At 36.3% G+C, this 20,268-nt stretch overlaps 1 protein-coding gene across 7 annotated transcripts in view; it reads left to right on the top strand.

Moving 5' to 3' along the window:
• The window catches only part of LAMA2 (laminin subunit alpha 2), a 618,514-nt gene that overhangs the window by 331,037 nt on the left and 267,209 nt on the right, over positions 1 to 20,268 (top strand). For all 7 annotated transcript variants that reach the window (XM_032274826.1, XM_032274824.1, XM_032274825.1 and 4 more), the window contains exons 13-14: positions 17,390 to 17,491; positions 19,629 to 19,840. In XM_032274826.1, coding sequence (XP_032130717.1) covers positions 17,390 to 17,491; positions 19,629 to 19,840 — 314 coding nt within the window. The remainder of the gene's footprint in view (positions 1 to 17,389; positions 17,492 to 19,628; positions 19,841 to 20,268) is intronic.

The raw sequence follows: 20,268 nt of genomic DNA, 5'->3' as shown, positions 1-20,268 counted from the left end.
ACTCAAAGGCTGAGCTCAGCTAAGATAGTTAACCAGGCATCCCACACATGACCTACATATGTAGCTTGGGCTTCCTCAAAACATGGCAGCCTAAGGTAGCTTCCTTTAGGGCTCCAAAAGAATATGTACTCAGAACACAAGGCAGAAGCCCAGTGGTCTTTTATAACCTTACCTCAGAAGCTGCAGAGCATCACTTCACAGTATTCCATTGGTCAAAGCAGTCACAAGCCCATTCAGATTCAAGAGACAGGGCAAAGACTTCAATGACACTCACTGGAATGAGCACTAAAGAATTTGGGACCATATTTTAAAACCATAATGAGGAAATACAGTGGAACAGAAAATGTGTTATCCCAAACAAATAGCATTTATGAACACATGTGGAGACACAGAACTGAAAGCCAAGACCAAGATCCTCTGCCATTATTTGCAATTTGACTTTGGGGATATTGTATATCTTTCCTAGGACCATTTTTTCTTAAAATAAAGTAAGTGGTTTGGGGTTTTAAAATATCTAAAGTGCTTTGACAGCTGAGGAAATCAATGTAATCAATAAGAATTTCAGGCACCTTCTTAATACATGATTACTTTCAGAATTTAAGCTATAGATTCTGAAGTAATAAAAGGTCATTCATTTATCAAACTACTGCTTATTCATCACTGAATACTTGTCTACCAAAGATCAGATGGTGGTACTTATAGGTTTTCTTTATAGTTCACTTTTAGTGAATTTCAAAGAAATTCTTGATATTTTAAAAGAAAAATGATCACTTCAAACAATTACAAGTAGCTGAAGTTTAGGAGAGAGTTAAAGGTCAGTATTTTTATGTCTCAGCGGTTGGGGTATATAGGTTAAGGAAAGGTGTTTTCCTTCTTCTCCCTCAGTGGGAGGGGCCGTTTCTGTTAAATGAACCAGAAAGCTTATGTATCTTTGAATTAGGGAAACCTTTGCTGTTGCCATTTCCACACAAGTACCTGGGGCATTATATATCACATTGGAAATGTTTTATATTAGGCATTAGTAGCCAGGGATAGCCTCTGCTTTAACTGATAACACAAGTCCCATGTATTTTCACTTACCAAGATCTAAATGGCAGCTCAAAGAGAAAAATTGATGAGGAGCCTGAAAATTAATGAGACATAAAATCTTTTGACTATGACCTTGAGATGCAGTTTGGTATATATGATGTTAAATTACTTGCCTTCTTTTAAATACAGAAACAGCTGGTCTGTGTGGGAGGGATGGGAGAAGAAAGAGAGAAACAACAGAAATTTAAGATCTTCAAAAAAAATTATATAAAATAAAGTACATACTACAAAATCCAATGCAATATGTTAAAGTTCAGAAAAAACATAAAGGTTGTCCCCTGCAAGAAATATACAATTGCTCCTCTGATGTGAAAGTCCATGAAGAAAATAAGTGTCCAAAGCTGCATAAATATTTGCACCCCTGTGAGAGTGTGAGAAAGTGTGTGTTTTATGTTGTGATTTATAGGACAGCTTTGATGACCCACTTTGAACTCTCAGCCGCAACTTTGGAATGTCCTGAGGGTCTCTCTGCCTTTGTATGGCAGGAGCTCTGTTTTCTTAGAAAATAGTAAAGAACAGTTTGTACTCCCTTTATTCTAAAAGCGTACCTATAGTTTATGGGAATTGGGGAACTTAGTAGAAAAATCACTAACTTTCTCACGTATCTTATAAAAAATGCTCAGCTTTATTTGGAAACTTTGGCCATTGTTTTCTTTTCCTTCTTTCTTCTCCTCCTTCTTTTGAGTTAAAAAGGCCGTAGTCTGACCTACTTATATGTGTGATGAAATGTGAAGACTCTGCCAAGGCTGTTTTATTCTAATGATTTATCTACTCAAAATAAACAGAAATAAATTGAAGACAAATCTAAAATACTGTGTAATGTATTTACTTGAAAGTAAGTTCGCATGTTAGAGAATTTCTCTGTTAAGCAAGAAATACTGAACACTTCATTGAAGCTGTATGATCTGGTAGGCATCTGATTTTTATTATTTAAGTCAGGGGATTTTAAAACTAAATGTGTCAATTATAAAAGTGTACATATGTATAGCCTCCAGAATGTGTTAAACATTACTTCATATGAATCTCAAAATATTATAACACCGTAAGATGAGCAAGAAAATTGTTGAAATTTGCACAGTAGAGATGATGCTTTTCATGTTCACCAAGCTAAGTAATTTGTCCAAAGTTATATTTCTGTGAAACTCTCAACTGAGACATAATCTCAGCTTCTTTCACTTCCATTTTCTATATCATGGTTTTCGTTTTGTTCTTAAGAAACAAATATTTTTAAAAAGAAACATCTGGTTTGAGCGGTGCTAGCTGACACTCCGGACCCCTTCCCTTGTTTTCTTCATTGTCACTCTTCTGTAAAAACCTCTGAATATCTGAATAAATTTTAAGATCACCCTTTGTAAAACACACTTTTTGCTTGCTTATAGGTTTCATTTTGCAGGTTCTAAAGTCTCAAATACTTCACCTCATTCAGATATTCCAGGTAGCAATGCTGATATTTTCTCTATGAGTCATTTCATTTGACAATTAATTCAAGAATAAATAACATTGAAATAGTAAGCAGCATGTATTTTGGACGTATCTCTTTTTCACTATTTCTATACTTCCATGTTTTAATAGATAATATATACTCATATGTATATAATATGTAATTAATATATACTCATATGTATGATATTTAATAGATTAATACATACTCATATGTATATGTATATATGTATGTATGTATATGAACACTCATATATACACACACATATAAGTATTTTTCCTCATTTTATACAAGTGGAAACATGCTATACATGTTATAAGAGCACAGTATAATTTTTATGTAATATAATTTGAAATTAATTCCATATTGGATAGTTTCTTCATTATATGTATAAGTATATGTAATATATGTGTATTCCGTTGAAAGGATACACTCAGATTTGTTCAGCAATTAGCATAGAGGTTAAACATTGACTCTAGTACTAGACTGTGAAGCTTCAAATCCTGCTTTTACCACCTGCCATCTTGGTAACCTTGAACAAGTTATGTAAGTATTCAATGCTTCACTTCCCTCATCTTTAAAGTGAATGCAACAATAATAAGATTCTTACCACATAAGGTTGTATGTGTTCTTTTAAGAATTTAATGAATGATTACATTCAAAGGCACATTGGGGAGTACTTAGCACTTACTAAGCATAATTCAGTGTTAGCAGTCATTTCCATCATCATTTTAATATGTTTATTAGCAATACTTACTGACGGTCATAGGGATATTTTCAATATTTTTTACTACAAACATTGTTTCAATGAATATCCATGTGCCCAGCCACTTCTCACATGCACCCTTATAACTGTTAGATAAATCTCTGAAGGTGAAACTGCTATGTCAAAGTATATATGCATTTATAATTTGAACTGATATTGCCAAATTGGACCCATGTATTTTAGACATGCTGCCACCAATGCACAAGAGTACTTGTTTCCCTAAATCCTTTCTAACAGAGTATGTTATCAAACTTTTGGGTCCTTGGCAATCCAATGGGTGAAAAATGACATTTTGGGCTGGGCGTGGTGGCTCACGGCTGTAATCCCAGCACTTTGGGAGACCAAGGCAGGCAAATCCCTTGAGGCCATGAATTTGAGACCAGCCTGGCCAACATGGTGAAACCCCATGTTTACTAAAAATACACACACACACACAAAAATTAGCCAGTCATGGTGGCGCATGCCTATGATCTCAGCTACTTGGGAGGCTCAGGCATGAAAATTGCTTAATTGCTTGAAACTGGGAGGCGAAGGTTACAGTGACCCAAGATGGCACCATTGTACTCCAGCCTGGGCCACAAAGTGAGACTGTATCTCAAAAATAAATAAATAAATAGAAAAATGACATTTTAGCACTGTTTTGTACTATTTTACTCATATTGTTACTAAAAGTGATATATTTTCATGTTTAAGAGACAATAGCATTTTTTTTTTACACAAGCATTTAAAATCTAATTCAAAAATCTGTTTTGAACTTACTGAATCCCAAGAATAATCAGGAGGGAAAAGGGATAATGTTCAAATAAATTCTATCTGCCTGGTTCTGTAAAACATGAAGAATGGGCTCTGTGTTCCTCTTATGAATTCATTTTTGAAACCTTTCAAGGTAGGTATTGTCATGCCCTTTTAGACATAGCATAACATCATTCAGAGTTAAATTAATTTTTCCCAAAAATCACATAATAAATATATAGACTATGATTAGAGAGTGGGTAGGTCTCATTCTTAAACACATACCTTTGCATTGTAGTCTAGTCACATGACATCACTGAGAATGTTCAACTGTGTTTGTGTGTGTGTGTGTGTGTGTGTGTGTGTGAGAGAGAGAGAGAGAGAGTGTGCAACAGTAAGAGCTTGTCTTGAGTGTCTTGAGAAGAAGTGTTTAAAAGGTAAATGTAAGTCAAGGATGCACTATAGTATCACCAAAGTAGTGTGAGCTCGAATAATCGAACCTCTTAGAGCCACGATTCCTCCATCTATACAATAGAATAATAATAATGATACAGTTATTAATAATAATGATTAAATGAGGATGAAGAGTGCTTTCAAAATTCTAAAGTTCCATGAAAATGTTAGCTTTGATTATATATGGTTCAGCTATTGGGTCTTCTTATCTGTTGAGATCTACCACTTTTTATATTACCTGTAGATTGCTAAAATAATGTACCAGATGTTTTTGTTTTCAAATCTTAAAAATTCAGATCATACTGATTTCTTGCAATGGTATAGTATTCAGGGAATCTTGCTCTGGGTAGTTACAATATTTTGGAGATTGTTTTACATGATGGCAACAATAACAAGAACAATGATAACTGCTGACTTATTTACATTTACAAAATGTCAAACACTATTCTAGATTATTCAATTGAATCATTGCAACAACCCTATGAGGTACTGTTATATTGTTTCCATTTCCCTGATGGAGACTTGACACAAAGAGAGACTAAGTAATTCACTCCTGTCACACACAGCTAAAAAGTGGCAGTGCTGAGTGTTTTACCCCAGGTAGTCCAGTTCTAGAACTATGCTCTTTACCACTATACTATACTATACTATCTTCCTAATACTATCTGTATAAGGAGTTTTCTCCTAATGAAATGTGTTGCTGTACCCTATATAAACTTAAGCTCTGAAATTGCAGAGCAGAGAGCAGGTGGATAAAGCTAATTGCTATTCTAGTACCCTACAATAGAAATTGCAGTGGACTAACTTTAATATTTAAATAATCCACTGTTAATAAACTGGCACGGTGGAATTGCAAGTTTTCCAGTGAGATCAGATCTAGTCTAATGTCTCAGCAGATATAGGAATTTCTTTTCTATCATCCCAGACAGGTGGACCTCTACTCATATATCTTCAGAGAAATGGATACCCTACAAAGTAGCACACTCCATTTTCCACAGCTCTAGATATTATTTTATTTATTTATTTTAGACGAGGTTTTGCCTTGTTGTCCAAGCTGGTCTCAAACCCCTGGGCTCAAGCAATCTGCCTGTCTCAGTCTCCCAAGTATCTGGAATTGTAGTTGCGTGCCACTGCATCTAGCTCTAGTTCCAGATTTTAGAAGTTAATTCTTACACAGGATTTTAAAAATGCCTCCCCCTCTGTATTAGGGTTCTCTGAAGGGACAAAACTAATAGGATTGATGTATACATGAAGGGGCATTTGTTAGGAGAATTGACTCACATGATCACAAGGTGAAGTCCCATAATAGGCCATGTGCAGACTCAGGAACAAGGAAGCCAGTTCAATTTCCAGAACCTCAAAAGTAGAGAAGCCAGCAGTGCAGCCTTCAGTCTGTGGCCAAAGGCCTGAGAGGCGCTGGCAAATTACTGGTGTAAGTGCAAGAGTCCAAAAGCTGAAAAACTTGGAATCTGATGTTTGGGGGCAGGACGCATCTGGCACAGGAGAAAGCTGAAGACAATAAGACTGAGCAAGTCTAGGCCTTCCATGTTCTTCTGCCTGCTTTATCGTAGCCAAGCTGGCAGCTGATTAGATGGTGCCCACCCAGAATGAGAATGGGTCTGCCTCTGCTGGTCCAGTGACTCAAATGTTAATCTCCTTTGGCAGTACCCTCACAGACACACCCAGGTACAATACATTGCATCCTTCAATCCAGTCAAGTAGATACTCAGTATTAACCATCATATTCTCCATCACTTTCTTATATAGGTTCTATTTCTGCACTATACAGTGAGGTTTTTTTCTCATACACTTGATAGACCTTTAGCTTTTCCAAGAAAACAATCATGTTTTTCCTAAGTCTTCTTTTTTAAATACTCCCATTACCTCTCCAAACCTTTTGTTCAGCTGTTGGAGCCATCAACATCCTGGTCACACTTCTAGGGATGAACTCTAATTTGTCAACTACTCTCTTAGATGCTGGTGTCATCAATTGATCACAGTGTTCTGAATGTGCTCTGTCTAGCTATGACTGCTGTTGGATTGCCACTTCCTTTAATCTGTACCCTATGTGTCTTAATACAGAGAGTATATTGTTTGCCAATATATCGTAGCATATTGAAAATGCATTTATGACTTATAAAATATATATTACTAAGTGTTAGAATTTACACTATTATCCTAATATACAGAAGCTGGCAAAAGTAATGTCATATAGTTGATTTATGTGTGTAAATGTCTAAGTGACTTAAATATTGATTTTTCTACTTCAACTGCAGATCAAACTTCCCAAATGCTAAAGCTTCCTTATTTTAAAACAAATGCATTTGTGGTTCAGCAGCCTGCAGTACGGTAAGCTTTTTATAAGTAAGCTCTAATCACTGAAAAGCTCAAATAGACACATCTCCTTTAGCCTATTTTTAGGACTGATAAAGCTAAGAACAGAGAAACCAATAAAGACATATTTTAATGGTGGCAAGGTATCTCATGGGGTAGCACAAATTTATCCCAGTTTTTTATGCCTTCTCTATGTATAATACATTGAAGTGATATATGGTGTTGAATGTGATTAAAATTCAGCAGATACTTATGCAAGATCTACTATCTATAAGATGCTTATGCAAAGTTCCATAGGGAAACATAAAGACGTGAATAAAATCTGAATTGGGCCATCACTATGCTCTCTCCCCCAAATCCTGGGATTTTAAAGTGCCTTTAGAATTATGAAATAAACCATTCGGTTTTTAGTATGAAATGTTTAGAGTATTTTAATTTTGAAAACTATACTTATTAAAAAAGTATGACTGACAACATTTATTGCATACATGTTATGTGGCTAGGTATCAAGTGAGGAGTTTTATGTTTATTTTCTTATTTCATCCCGGGAACAGACTTTTGAGGTTTGTGTAATTCATCTTATTTTAATGAAAATTCACTGATGCTCTGAAAGCATAAATAACTTTCCTAAGGGCCTGATAGTGCTTAAAGGCAGAATCAGAATCCAAAACCAGCTCTGGAAAATCTCCAGAAATGAGCTTAATGTTTGTGTGATTTATACAGGACTCCAATATTAATAGACATGTCAAACAACTAACACAACCCTTTACCTGTTTATTTTGGAAGAAGACACTTAAAATGTATTTTATTACCCTGTTGATTCTCCTCTGGAGTGTGACTTAGTATCCATTGCACCTTTGGGATTCTTATCCTCTAAAATTCATGACCAGTTTCTACTGCTGTAGTAAAGAATCACCTGCAGAGTTCACGAATGAGGGAAGAGTGAAAAAGGAATAGTGGTAGGTCAATACCATTTAGCATCACATAAGTAAGGTTGGTGTTCTGCCTTCTACTTTTGTGGGAAATAAGTTAGCTGCTATTTCAGAATGTCCTCCATCTGAGTTATGGAACCTGAAATTAATTCAACTCATATTGAACACTTTAGGCCATATCCAAAGTTGTGGAAAGTATAAGTAAACAATGAGGATTGCCTACAAGGCAAGATGAGAACTCTGTTTTCTATGCTTTCTATTATTCCTCCCATGGCAACAGAAGTAGTAAAGGCCATACTATAGCCATGTACAGTCCAGTGTGATGAATATCCTTAAAGACAAAATCCTTAAGCAGTAAGTGAAAGGTTAACTACAATTCTCATTTAAAAAGAAAATTGCATTGCTGATATCTCGTTTTTAAAGCATTCCCATAAATTTCCCACAAGGATTATACATTTTCTTTTTATTCATTTGTCATTTATGTGACAATAGTAAGTCTGTTTCTCTTTAGCTTAAAGGAACTTGGATTCAAATGTGTTCTGTTATTTTAATCAGCATCAATGTTGTATATCATGAGTGTGTGGCTTTTAGTTTCCTTGGCAGAGACCTTGAAAAAATTTTGAACTCTAGTCAATAAAAAACTCTATGTATTAATATACATTAAACCATAACTTATGGTTTATTTGATTAGATCAATGTTTAATTATGCATAACATGTATTTTTTACACTGAATATTTACACATAAATTAACTTAGCCCATAGTAAGAGTACTAATGGAATGTTTCATCTAAACATAGGCTAGTAAATGGAAAACAAACAGCTGTTGCAAAGACCCTGTTTTTGGGTCTGGGCCTTATAGCACAAAGCACTCCAGAGAATTTGGCCACTACTATTTACTCGCATCTATTGAGATTGTACCATTTCAACTCAAGAACTGATCAGTGTATGTCACAAAGTAACAAGTAGTACTTTAAGTCAGAAACTTCAAGGAAACATGAAATACTCATTTCCTATATGGAATGTTGTCTTACTAAGTACATCATCTTCTTCTATTGATGTTTAGCAAATCTATTCATAGGAGGCTCATATTTTCAAGTGTGCCCAAATGGATCTAAGCGTTGGGGAAATATATATGAAATAAGAAAAGAAAAAAAAGCTAATCCATTTGTTTTACAATTTTTCCTGCCTACTACATTTTGTTGGACTTCTTGTTATATAAGAACTCCTAATTATCTGGTTTTCAATTGTAATCAAAAGCATTCTTACCTAATCAAACTCTTCAAATTATATTTACTTTGAGTTATAACTGAGTATATGGAAAGTATAATTGGGCCTTACTTTGTTACACAGCAGACAAAACATATGCTCAAGATAGGTCAGTGTTATTCAAGTGAATAAACATTTCAACAAAAATTTGTATGAGAAATTCATGTTGTCCTCTCATTCCTCTCTATGTGTCTTTCACAATTATTCTTTTCCCCCCTGCCGATCAAAACATATAATGACTATCTCTTGGCCTTAACCATAAGAAACCTTGTAAATAAATATTGACTAGGCTGTAGTTTATGAGAATGTGGAGTTATATGAAATGTGGGAAGAAAATATATGAGTGAGTAGTTTTGTGGGCAGTTGAAGGGCTGGGCTTCGAGGACACTGAAAAGCAACCAGTGTTAGTTACACTTGAGGCAGTGTCTCTGGTGGTCTGTCCCAAATCTGTGTTCTTGACCTCATCACATTCATACTTTCCATCACTACTCTTTATACTTCTGCAACTTAGGTCACCCAATACAGAGGAATGCAAAATTATTATTATTATTATTATTATTTATTGAGACAGAGTTTCGCTCTTGTTACCCAGGCTGGAGTGCAATGGCACAATCTTGGCTCACCGCAACCTCCGCCACCTGGGCTCAAGCAATTCTCCTGCCTCAGCCTCCCTTGTAGCTGGGACTACAGGCGCACACCACCATGCCCAGCTAATTTTTGTATTTTTTTTTTTTTTTAGTAGAGACGGGGTTTCACCATGTTGACCAGGATGGTCTCGATCTCTTGACCTTGTGATCCACCCGCCTCGGCCTCCCAAAGTGCTGGTATTATAGGCATGAGCTATTGTACCCGGCCAGCAAAATTATTTTATCAGGTTAGACTGAATGTAGAGGCCATGTCTGAAAAAAAAAAAAAAAATCCAAATTCAGGTCTTTCCCAGCCAGTTCTAATTATTACACATGTGAAAAGGACATAGTTATTGTGAAAAGAAATGCTATCAAAATGGTCTAATGGCTTCAAGAAGGAAAAGAAAAGAGGAAGAAGGAGGAAGAGAAGAAGAAGAAGAAAGCTAAGGAGAAGCTGGGTAACAGAAAAAATAAAAGACGGCAGGAAAAGCAGGCAGGAAGGACAAAAAGGAGGAAGAGAGAAATGAATACAGGCAGGCTGGATATTTTCTCGATTTTTTTTTTTAATTTGTGTCCCCTGGACTGCATAACTCAGTTTCCTGCCTTCTATAACAACATTTCTAGGATGTGTTGTCTCTGGCACCTACAACTCGAGTCCATTTTCTGTGCATGAAAGATGATATAACATTAAAATCTCCAATGAAAATTCTGCCTGATCTCTAATTCTACAATCCTCTTGTTTATGTTCTATTCTAACAATTATGGAGATTTTAAAGAGGAGAAACCTGCTCTTATATAAAATTTATAAATACACTGAAGGAAATAACAAAACCTTGAAGTGAAACATTGTTTCTATGATAAAAGAGAGCTCTACAAATAGATGCATTAATAAACACTTTTAAGGGAGGGATACCTTTATAGAGTTTAAGGCTCTGGGGCTTTGGAATCTAAGAAGATGAATCACTTGCCCTGTTTGTGATCCTAAATGGAAATTGACAGATATGTTTAATTTATCCTGCTCAGTATTACAAAGCCTTTTTCTCATTTGATTTTTGTGTATGCCTTCTGAAATATTTGCTCTGGTAAGCAAAAGCAAATAGCAGGTTTTACACCCCATTTAGTGAAATAACCATGATATGATATAAGCTGACATCAGAGAACCAAATGTTCCAGGCTTATTTTATGAAAAAGATTTCCTCTCCAGATACATGGTCCTCAATCGGTTATCTCCTCCTTCATTCCTCAATTCATAGTTCTTGAGATTGAGAGAAAAAGAGAGGCCAGCGCACAAGTAGCCTACTGCTAAATTCTTTTATGAAGCTGAGTTTTATCAATTACCTTGTAACCGTTTCCAGTCATGTGGGAAAACTTCTTGCCTCATTAAATCTTTAAAGCAATGTGCACCGTGCACACTATATGGTTATGTGTGACATTAGGTTATATGTTGCATTGCAACTAGAATACTGTTTGCAAACAAGCTGGGATTTTTTCCCCCCGAAGGTAGAATTAAAACAGGTACTCATGGGAAAGAGCTACTTGTGGTGTTCTTTTCTTAATGTGGTGAAGCTGAAGAACAGGAAAGTGAATGGCTTAGCCCAGACCCATCTCGGGAATGGAGGTGTGTTTTTCCTGCAGTGCCTTCTCAATTTCACATCTGAATCTCCCTGAAGAGAATTTCCCTTAGTAGATATGGAGAAAGAGGGAAAAGGCCAAGCCTTTGGAGACCCTTATGAAATGGAATGAACTGCTCTCACTAAATTCGCTTTCTCTCTGTATTGAAAAGAGATATAATTTTCATCTCTAGTAAATATAGTCTAACCCATCCAGTAAATATAAGAATTGCCTCAAAGTGAACTAAAATTGCACTTACTCCTACCAGTGGAAAACCGTATTTCTCTAGCCAATAGAACAATGACAGCTTAGTTCCTAAATAGCAAGAGAAAATGAAATGTTCTATTGGCTGAACACACAGTGCTCTGTAAAATCAGAGAAATCAACACTGTCCCCAAAGTGAACTCACTTGAAAGTCTTGAAGATGTTCAGTTTTATAAAAGACTCGTAAAATTAATAAATGTCTGCAAAGTCAAAAACGTGGAAAATTACAGCTATGTACAGTACATATAACTTACCAAGACCACTTATTTTTGTCAGAATTTTTCAATGAATGTTAATGGATGAATTTATTTATTCAGAGCTCTCCCTGTTTGGAATCCTTTAGTTCTCCTATTTGCCGTGGTTGCCACTGACTCCTCATCAGACAGGAAATATCACCAAACACGTTTTTTGTCTTTAGTGTTCTTATTAGTGAGACATCAGCTAAGCAAACAAAGAAAAGAAGCGTCTGAATAGTCAGAGAACTACAGGAATGAGAATTCTCGCAGGAAAATTCATTTTTAAAAATCTAGGTAACAATGAATAAATATAAAAAGAGTCTAGATCAGATACGCCTCCACATTCTCAATTCATAATGTTCATAGTATATTCATATTTTTTTCATAGTGCCTCCTTGACCAACAGAAATAAGCCACAGTTCTGTTTAAGTAGTTATTGCCAAACAACCTAATAAATTTTCATGTTTTAACAACCTAGCAATTGTTTAAAAAGAAAATGCACAGAAAATAATAATTTTCTTTTTCATAAATTACCAGAATTACTTACTGATGGGATGTGGTGCCTTTGGGGCAGTCTATACCTTCTCAAATCTGAGTATCAGATTGGATACTACTACCTGTATTTCCTTTTTCATGCTGGCTTTTGTGCAGTTCTTGCTTTTAATTACAGTCTTCCCTAAAAACCTTTCTTAATAAAAATACAAAATGGCCTAAAGTACAAGTAAGCAAAAATGTGGCTCAAAATATTGAGAACATCATTAAATGGAATATAGCATGTTCTAAGGTTAAACTTGTGAACCACCTTGAATTAATTCTTGCAGTGCCCAACAGATATTTAGTAGTGTTGTGTTTCCTTCAAATGTTTATAATATTCCACCATACCTTTGTGAGTTCACTGCAGCACCCTGGGGCACCTGTACACACAGTTTGTGAATGTGGGGCTAGATAGAGCCTGGAGGTACTGAAACTACACAGAAACTTGAATGACATTAGGGATCCCGGACCACTGGAGAATATTCATTAGGGAAGTGCAGCAATATATGTAATAGTTGATTAAACTTTCCCCATCAAAAAGACTGAAGTCAGAGAGATCAATTCAGATGCTTTATGAGAACCTACTTGGTGTGATATGGCATTGGAATGGAAAGTTAGACTAGAAATATTTCAAGAGAATAGATTGAAGGACTAATCTGATATAAATAATAGAGTTTAAAAAATCAGACGCACTTATGAGTTTTCTGATTTAAAATAGAGAGATAAAGCATTTCGCTTGACCCAATCATGGGTGTTGAGAAAATGAGCAAGTTTGACTCCTGGAAAGATCTAGATAATGAGATTAACTTAGGGTATGTTGAGTGTTTGAGACATTATTGGAAAATAATTTAATATAGGACTGTTATGGGCTAGACTGCATTCCCTCAAAAGTCATATGTTGAAGTGTTAATCTTCAGTACCTCCGAACATGACTCTGTTTGGGGACAGGATCTTTCACGAGTTCATTAAGTTAAAACGAAGTCATTAGGGTGGGCTCTGATCCAATATGACTGGTGTTCTTACAATAAGATGAAATTAAAGCACAGGCGCACTCAGAGAGAAGACCCTGTGAAGACACAGAGAAAAGACAGCCATTCGTGAGCTAAGGTGGGAGGCCTCAAAAGAAACCAACTCTGTTAACACCTTGATCTTGGACTCCTAGCTTCTAGTACTGTGAGAAAACAAATTTCTGTTTTTTAAGTCACTTCATCTCTGGCACTTTTGTATAGAGGCCAGAGAAAATTGACAGAGAAACACAGGACAGTCCAGAAGATATAGACTGATGGACCTAGTATAAACGTAGTAGTTTAATCCATGAGAATGGAATCCATATGGAATGATAATCAAAAGAGAATGAGAAAGGTCTTAGAGATATCACTGACTGAGTGGAGAATAAGAAAAAAATGTGTCTATAAGTGAGACAAAGGTATGACCTGGACAGGGGAAGGAGTACTAGGAAAATTCAGTGTAATGAAACACAAGGGATTCAAGAATCATAAGAACCATATATCACATCAAAATTGAGAATAAAACTCAGTCAAATGGCCATTAGTGGTTGGCACACAGAATATATAAGTGACTTTTAAAGACACACTTCTAATGGAATACCAAAGGTAGTCAACAGGATGCAGAAGATAAAATTAGAAAACATGGATGTATGGGAATAAAGAAACTGATGTCCCAGTTTTCATTGAGAGTGAAACTAATAAATAACCATAGATAAGAGCTAGAGGAGCCAATAAAGATTGGCAGCCCTGTGCACGCTGGATTTGAAGCAGAGAGTAAAAGTTGGGAGGCTGAAGGGATTCCAGGAGAGTGGAGAAGCAAAGGCAAAGAGGCACCAAACAAAGGCAGCACCTGGAACTTGGAGGAATGGACAGACGGAGAAGAGGCAGAGAATTCTTCATCTAAAGCAATAGAAAAGGACAATGTATACTCAGAATATTCTCAAGGCTTTTTCCCTGAATAACAGCCTCTTTCAGTAATGAAAGAGTTGTCTTTACTGAACTTTACTATAATTGACTCATTGCAAAGTCTCTTATACAATGGTATGTACTCTTTGGGGAAGACACGTTAGCTGGAAACACCAGGAAAAGCTTGATTTTATAGCTTATAGAAAGATTATGGAGTTGAAGGAAAAATAGAAGGAAATAAATAAAAAAAATAAGTTAATGTTCCTAGAAGTACAAACTCTAAATTGCAGAATGACATCTTAAACAATCCTTTTAAGAATTACTTAAGTGCCTGGGCATAGTGGCTCACACCCGTGATCCCAGCAATTTGGGTGGTGTAGGCAAGTAGACTGCTCGAGGTTAGGAATTCGAGACCAGCCTGGACAACTTGGCGAAACCCCATCTCTACGAAAAATACAAAAAATTAGCCAGGCATGGTGGCACACAGTTCTAGTCCCAGATACTCGGGAAGCTGAGGCATGAGAACTGCTTGTGGCTGGGAGGTGGAGGTTGAAGTGACTCCATTCTAGCCTGAATAACAGAACAATACTCTATCTGAAAAAATAAAGAAAGAAAGAATTAAGTACTTGACTAACTGGTTACATAAATGTGATCACACACATATACCTTTAGGGCGAATGAAAAATAAATTGATTCTGACATTGTGTCAATGGGTGCTTGTGGCTTGGGTGAAAAAAAATATCTAGTAACAATATCCTGCACATTTTTTAAATGGTCTGTGTTTCACACAACATTAATGGAAGTAAAACAGTCACTCATGACAATTTTCAGGCGATTCAAAATATGTTGTAATAATGGCAAATATGAATATCAGAGATACACAAAAGAGTTTAGAAAAAATCGTTTTTATAAAATGTGAGCTAAAACAATGTTTTACTATTATTGCTATTATTATTGGCCCTAGCAGAATAGGGTAAATTATTTCTATTCCTTAGTTCATATTTTATATTATCACTGACCTGCATAAGGTGCCCCTATTTTTCTGCATATTTATTTGTTCCTCCTTCCCCCTTTCCTACCTCTAATTCCTCTCTCATAATGTTTTACTTTATGTCATGGATCCCCAACCCCTGGACCATATACGTCTGTGGCCTGCTAAGAATTGGGCCGCACAACAGGAGGTGAGCATCAGGGAAGTGAGCATTACCGCCTGAGCTCCACCTCCTGTCAGATCAGCGATGGTATCAGACTCTCACAGGAGTATGAGCCTTATTGTGAACTGTACATGCGAGGGATCTAGGTTGTGTGCTCCTTATGAGAATCTAATGCTTGATGATCTGATGATTTTATCCCCAAACCCCTCCTCTTCGTCCATGGAAAAATTGTCTTCCACGAAACCAGTCTTTGATGCCAAAAAGGTTGGGGACTGCTGCAAGTTTACATTTTATGTGATTTTATTAAAAATCAAATATCATAGGTGATCTTTTTCTGCTTCATCTATAGTCTTAACTGCTTTGACATTCAAATTACACACTTTGACTCTTTATTGATAAAGTGGAAAATTATCCTTAATTCAAAATGTGTTTTACTTCAGTATATATGGTGATATCATATATTAAGTTGATATTTTTCTTTCCTTTTTAGAGAAGCCATATTCAAGAAAAAATAGCATGTAATCCAAATTTTAAATAATCAAAGTAGATTTGGAAGCTCGAAATTTTGTAACATTTTAGGCCCATGTTGCAGTGTTCTTCTCAAATCTCCTTCCAAATATTTTTACTAATTTAGAAAATTCTAAATAGTTCAGTCCTTTTCGAAATATATAAAATGTTTTTTTCATCTGCCTTTCTAGAATCCTCTTATTGAGAAAATATGTAGCTGATTTCAAGAAGCATGTTATGTGCAATTTTGAATGTTTATCTTAGTAGAACCCAAAATCTTCTACATAGGTTCACTCCTCATTACTCACAGTAATGCCAAGTGCTGTAGTCTAGGTAGATATTTATTATTTTATATGTGAAATGACATTAGAATAAGGCCATTTCTCAGTGGATTAGGGGAATAAGAGTTTTCTGAATTTAAGTTCCTTATAGAGCCCCACGTAACGAGCTTTTAGAAGACATTGCAGAGCTGCAATTTGAAATCCTGTTTAAATGACAAGCTATGTGCCATTCTTTCTGGAACAGTTTGGAGGAATCAGGGTTCCTCCTCTTCCATCCAGTGCACTCCCAGCCAGGAATTGCTTTCTGGTCAGGGTCTGCCATGAAAGGCCATAGAAAGCCACCCCTGTGAAGCCAGGTCTCTGCGTGTCAGCACAGAGCCAACAGCAGAATATAGATCATCAGCTTTGTTTTATGAATGCCTCTATTTACAGTGCTGGAGTGGAATTTTAAAAAAAGGATTACAGCATTTGCATTGAATCTGTCACTCACAACTTCAATTTTGATTCCTGTCCAAAAATGACCTTGCTTTCTCATATTTTTCTTAATTTCTACAAGGTGACTGTCAATGTCAAAAAATGTAAACCTCAAGAGTACATTGCATGGGGCTTGGCAAGCATGTTGGAAGGAAAGAAGTTTGTTTAATAAAAGGAGATAATATTTATTCAAACTAAGCCTATTATATCGCGTAGAGGAAAGTATACCTTCTTTGGCTGTTTTGATTGAATTTTAATATAAAATAAAATTTGCTGCTAACCTTTATTTTTCCTTGACCAATAACGTTTCTCGGCTAAGCATGTGGGCTATGCAAAGTGCCTGTCAAATGAAGGGATGTCTTTGTTGAAAGAATTCAGACTCACAGAAAGTGAGTGACCCTCAGGGATGGATAGAAATCTCCCAATTTTGACAAAGATCTTTCTCTGTTCGGGATTTGTAAAGCTCAGACTATAGGAAGATGGCAGGAGGATCCGTGTTTGACTTCATGGAACTTAACCTATTTCAGCAAGCCTGCAATACGGGGGAAAAAAAGACTTAAATTTATGTTTATGTCAGGCTTGCAGTTGATGGGTAAGGTTCGCAGAAATGTTACTCCTGAAGAAATGTCTATCATTCCCACTTTGTACTCCAGTGATTTCTGCTTCTTGCAAATACTGCCCTCTAGAACAATAAAATTATTATACAACAATAAGTAAAATACGATTTGGCAGTCCACCTCCTATCCTGCAATGATATGCATCTTCTCTCTTGCAGCTCTCATCAGTAGGAGGACAGTTGACATTTACCATATCATATGACCTTGAAGAAGAGGAAGAAGATACAGAACGTGTTCTCCAGCTTATGATTATCTTAGAGGTAGAGTGCTGAAATCATCATTTATGTCCAACCATATTACTTCCTTATGTTACTTGAGGTTACCAGTACTGTATTTTTTACCTGCCTGCGTTGACATTGACTTACATAACTACTTAAAAAAATATACCTTAGGAGTTTTTTATGCCACTCTTATGTTTTACTCTGAGACATATCTAGAAGACTGAGTATATTTGTTGGGTTTGAATGATAAAGGAGAACTTTAGACCAGGCTTAAAATTTAAATTTCAAACATAATGACCATGTTTCCAAGAATATAAATATTATGAAAGTGTTTAGGTGCATGATAGTTTACATAATTGTATTTTGTCCATTTCCCCTGGCTTTCGGGTAGATTTTATTGTCTACTTCCTTGCATATATTAGATAAAACAAAATGAAACAGGAAATTTGTTTATTTAGTTACAGTTAAACCTTGACTTCAAAATCCTGTTTTAGGTAAGAAAGGTACAGGAGAAACTGCTTTCAAGATTTGAAGGGCAATAGGCCTCGAAGCCTGCAGCTAACTTAAAGGCCCTCGGCCACCCTTTCTTATCATATCACTCTTTCCAATAATGTATCCCCTCCCCTCAACACTCATACATATTCAGAGGCACACACATGCATGCATGTTTACGATTCCAAATGGGTAGATGTTAATTTAGCACCAGGCTCTGTTGTTTTCTGTCTTGAAACTTTCATGCATGTGAATCAATGAAAAAATAAAAAAATCTTTTCTCAAAGTGGACATTTTCCAGTATTGGATGAAGTAGTCTGCTCTCTCTCTCTCTCTCTCTTTCTCTCTCTCTCTGTATATACATAGTAACTAGATGTATACTTTGGAATTCCTTTAAGATGAAAGGAGTTCTCCAAATGTAAAGTGTTGAGACAAATTATGTAGTATTTGTCTTAGTTATTCATGTGAATGAACTAAGACAAGAAAGATTACCTAAATGCCATAGGTCGTTCAATATACTCCTTAGATGCCATTATCCTGTTTTGAGAATTAGACTGAAGTCTTTTTTATTGTTTGTTTTCCCCATGTAGAAAGTTCCTTTAAAATAACAGCTTAATTCAGTTTTAAGTTTCTTTCTCTATTCTTCTGCACAACTCACATCCGTCATAAAATAATATATTTGAAATATATAACTTTCAGGCTCTTGTGTCAATTCAAGGTGTTTGTAATCACATATAGTGTTTCGAGATAACTATTATTTTAGTTAATGGGGAAGTAAGGTCATGCAAAACCAAGAAGCGCATGCTTCCCAGTGCATGTGGCTAAGGCCAATATTAAAATTGTGTTGCCTTCCCTTCATGTATACTAGAAATATATTCCCTGAGTGACAGGGAAAGCCAACCTTAAATTAAAAGTCTACTGAGGCTGGACACAATGGCTCAAACCTGTAATCCCAGCACTCTAGGAAGCCAAGGCAGGTGAATCACCGGGTGTGAGGATTTTGACACCAGCTTGGCCAGCATAGCGAAACACACGTCTCTACTAAAAATGCAAAAAATGGCCGGGCGCGGTGGCTCAAGCCTGTAATCCCAGCACTGTGGGAGGCCGAGGCGGGTGGATCACGAGGTCAAGAGATCGAGACCATCCTGGTCAACATGGTGAAACCCGTCTCTACTAAAAATACAAAAAACATTAGCTGGGCATGGTGGCGCGTGCCTGTAATCCCAGCTACTCAGGAGGCTGAGGCAGGAGAGTTGCCTGAACCCAGGAGGCGGAGGTTGCGGTGAGCCGAGATCGCGCCATTGCACTCCAGCCTGGGTAACGAGAGCGAAATTCCGTCTCAAAAAAAAAAAAAAAAAAAAAAAAAAAAACGCAAAAAATTAGCCAGGCTTGATGATAGGCGCCTGTAATCCCAGCTACTATTGAGGCTAAGGCATGGGAATCGCTTGAACCTGGAAGACGGAGTGTGCAGTGAACTGAGATGGCGCCATTGCACTCCAACCTGGGGGAAAAAGTGAGATTCTGTCTCCAATACTAATAATAATAACAATAAATAAATAATAAACATAAATTTAAAAATATAAAAGTCTACTAAGGGTAGAGGATCCAAATATAGATATGTTTGACTCTTTTGTACCCTCTTCTCTGTTTTACCCTTTTACGCCTTCTTTTTTTTTCCCGTTAGGGCAACGGCTTGAGAATCAGCACACCTCAAGATGAGGTGTACCTGCAACCATCTGAAGAACATATTAATGTATTGTTACTTAAAGAAGAATCATTTACCATACATGGCACACATTTTCCAGTCAGTAGAAAAGAATTTATGACAGTGCTTGCGAGATTGAAGAGAGTCCTCCTACAAATCACATACAGCTTTGGGATGGATGCCATCTTCAGGTAAAATCAAGAACTGCAGTTCCAACGTTCACACATTCACCTTGGGGCAAAGGTGCAGGAGTCACCCCAGAAGTGATTTGCTGTCTTCAAAGAGCAGATAAAAACGGAGCTCTAGTTTTCTGAAAGGTTTTCCTCTTAAACCTTTACAGTTTTAAATACCAGGAATAAATTTGCCTTGGTTTTTATTATTATTGACAATTCTTTCACAATTCTGTCAGGACGTGTGATCAGAAATGATCCCTATATTGAGCAATGTTATATTGGAAAATAAAGTCTCCTTTATGATGGCTCACAGAGTGGGAAACTAAAAAGATACAAATTCCAGGGCACCCCTATTTGGAAAATGGTTTTTAATCTTCCAATAGTTGTTAACTAGTTTCTGACTTAATAGTAAGCAGTTTGTAAGAAGAAACGTAAGTATTTTCATT

This window comes from Sapajus apella, unplaced genomic scaffold (genome assembly GCF_009761245.1).
Source record: "Sapajus apella isolate SASKATOON/1434 unplaced genomic scaffold, GSC_monkey_1.0 scaffold6, whole genome shotgun sequence".
Classification (NCBI taxonomy): domain Eukaryota; kingdom Metazoa; phylum Chordata; class Mammalia; order Primates; family Cebidae; genus Sapajus; species Sapajus apella.
The sequence above is the reverse complement of the archived record's forward strand: the minus strand, read 5'-3'. Positions and strand labels throughout refer to the sequence as shown.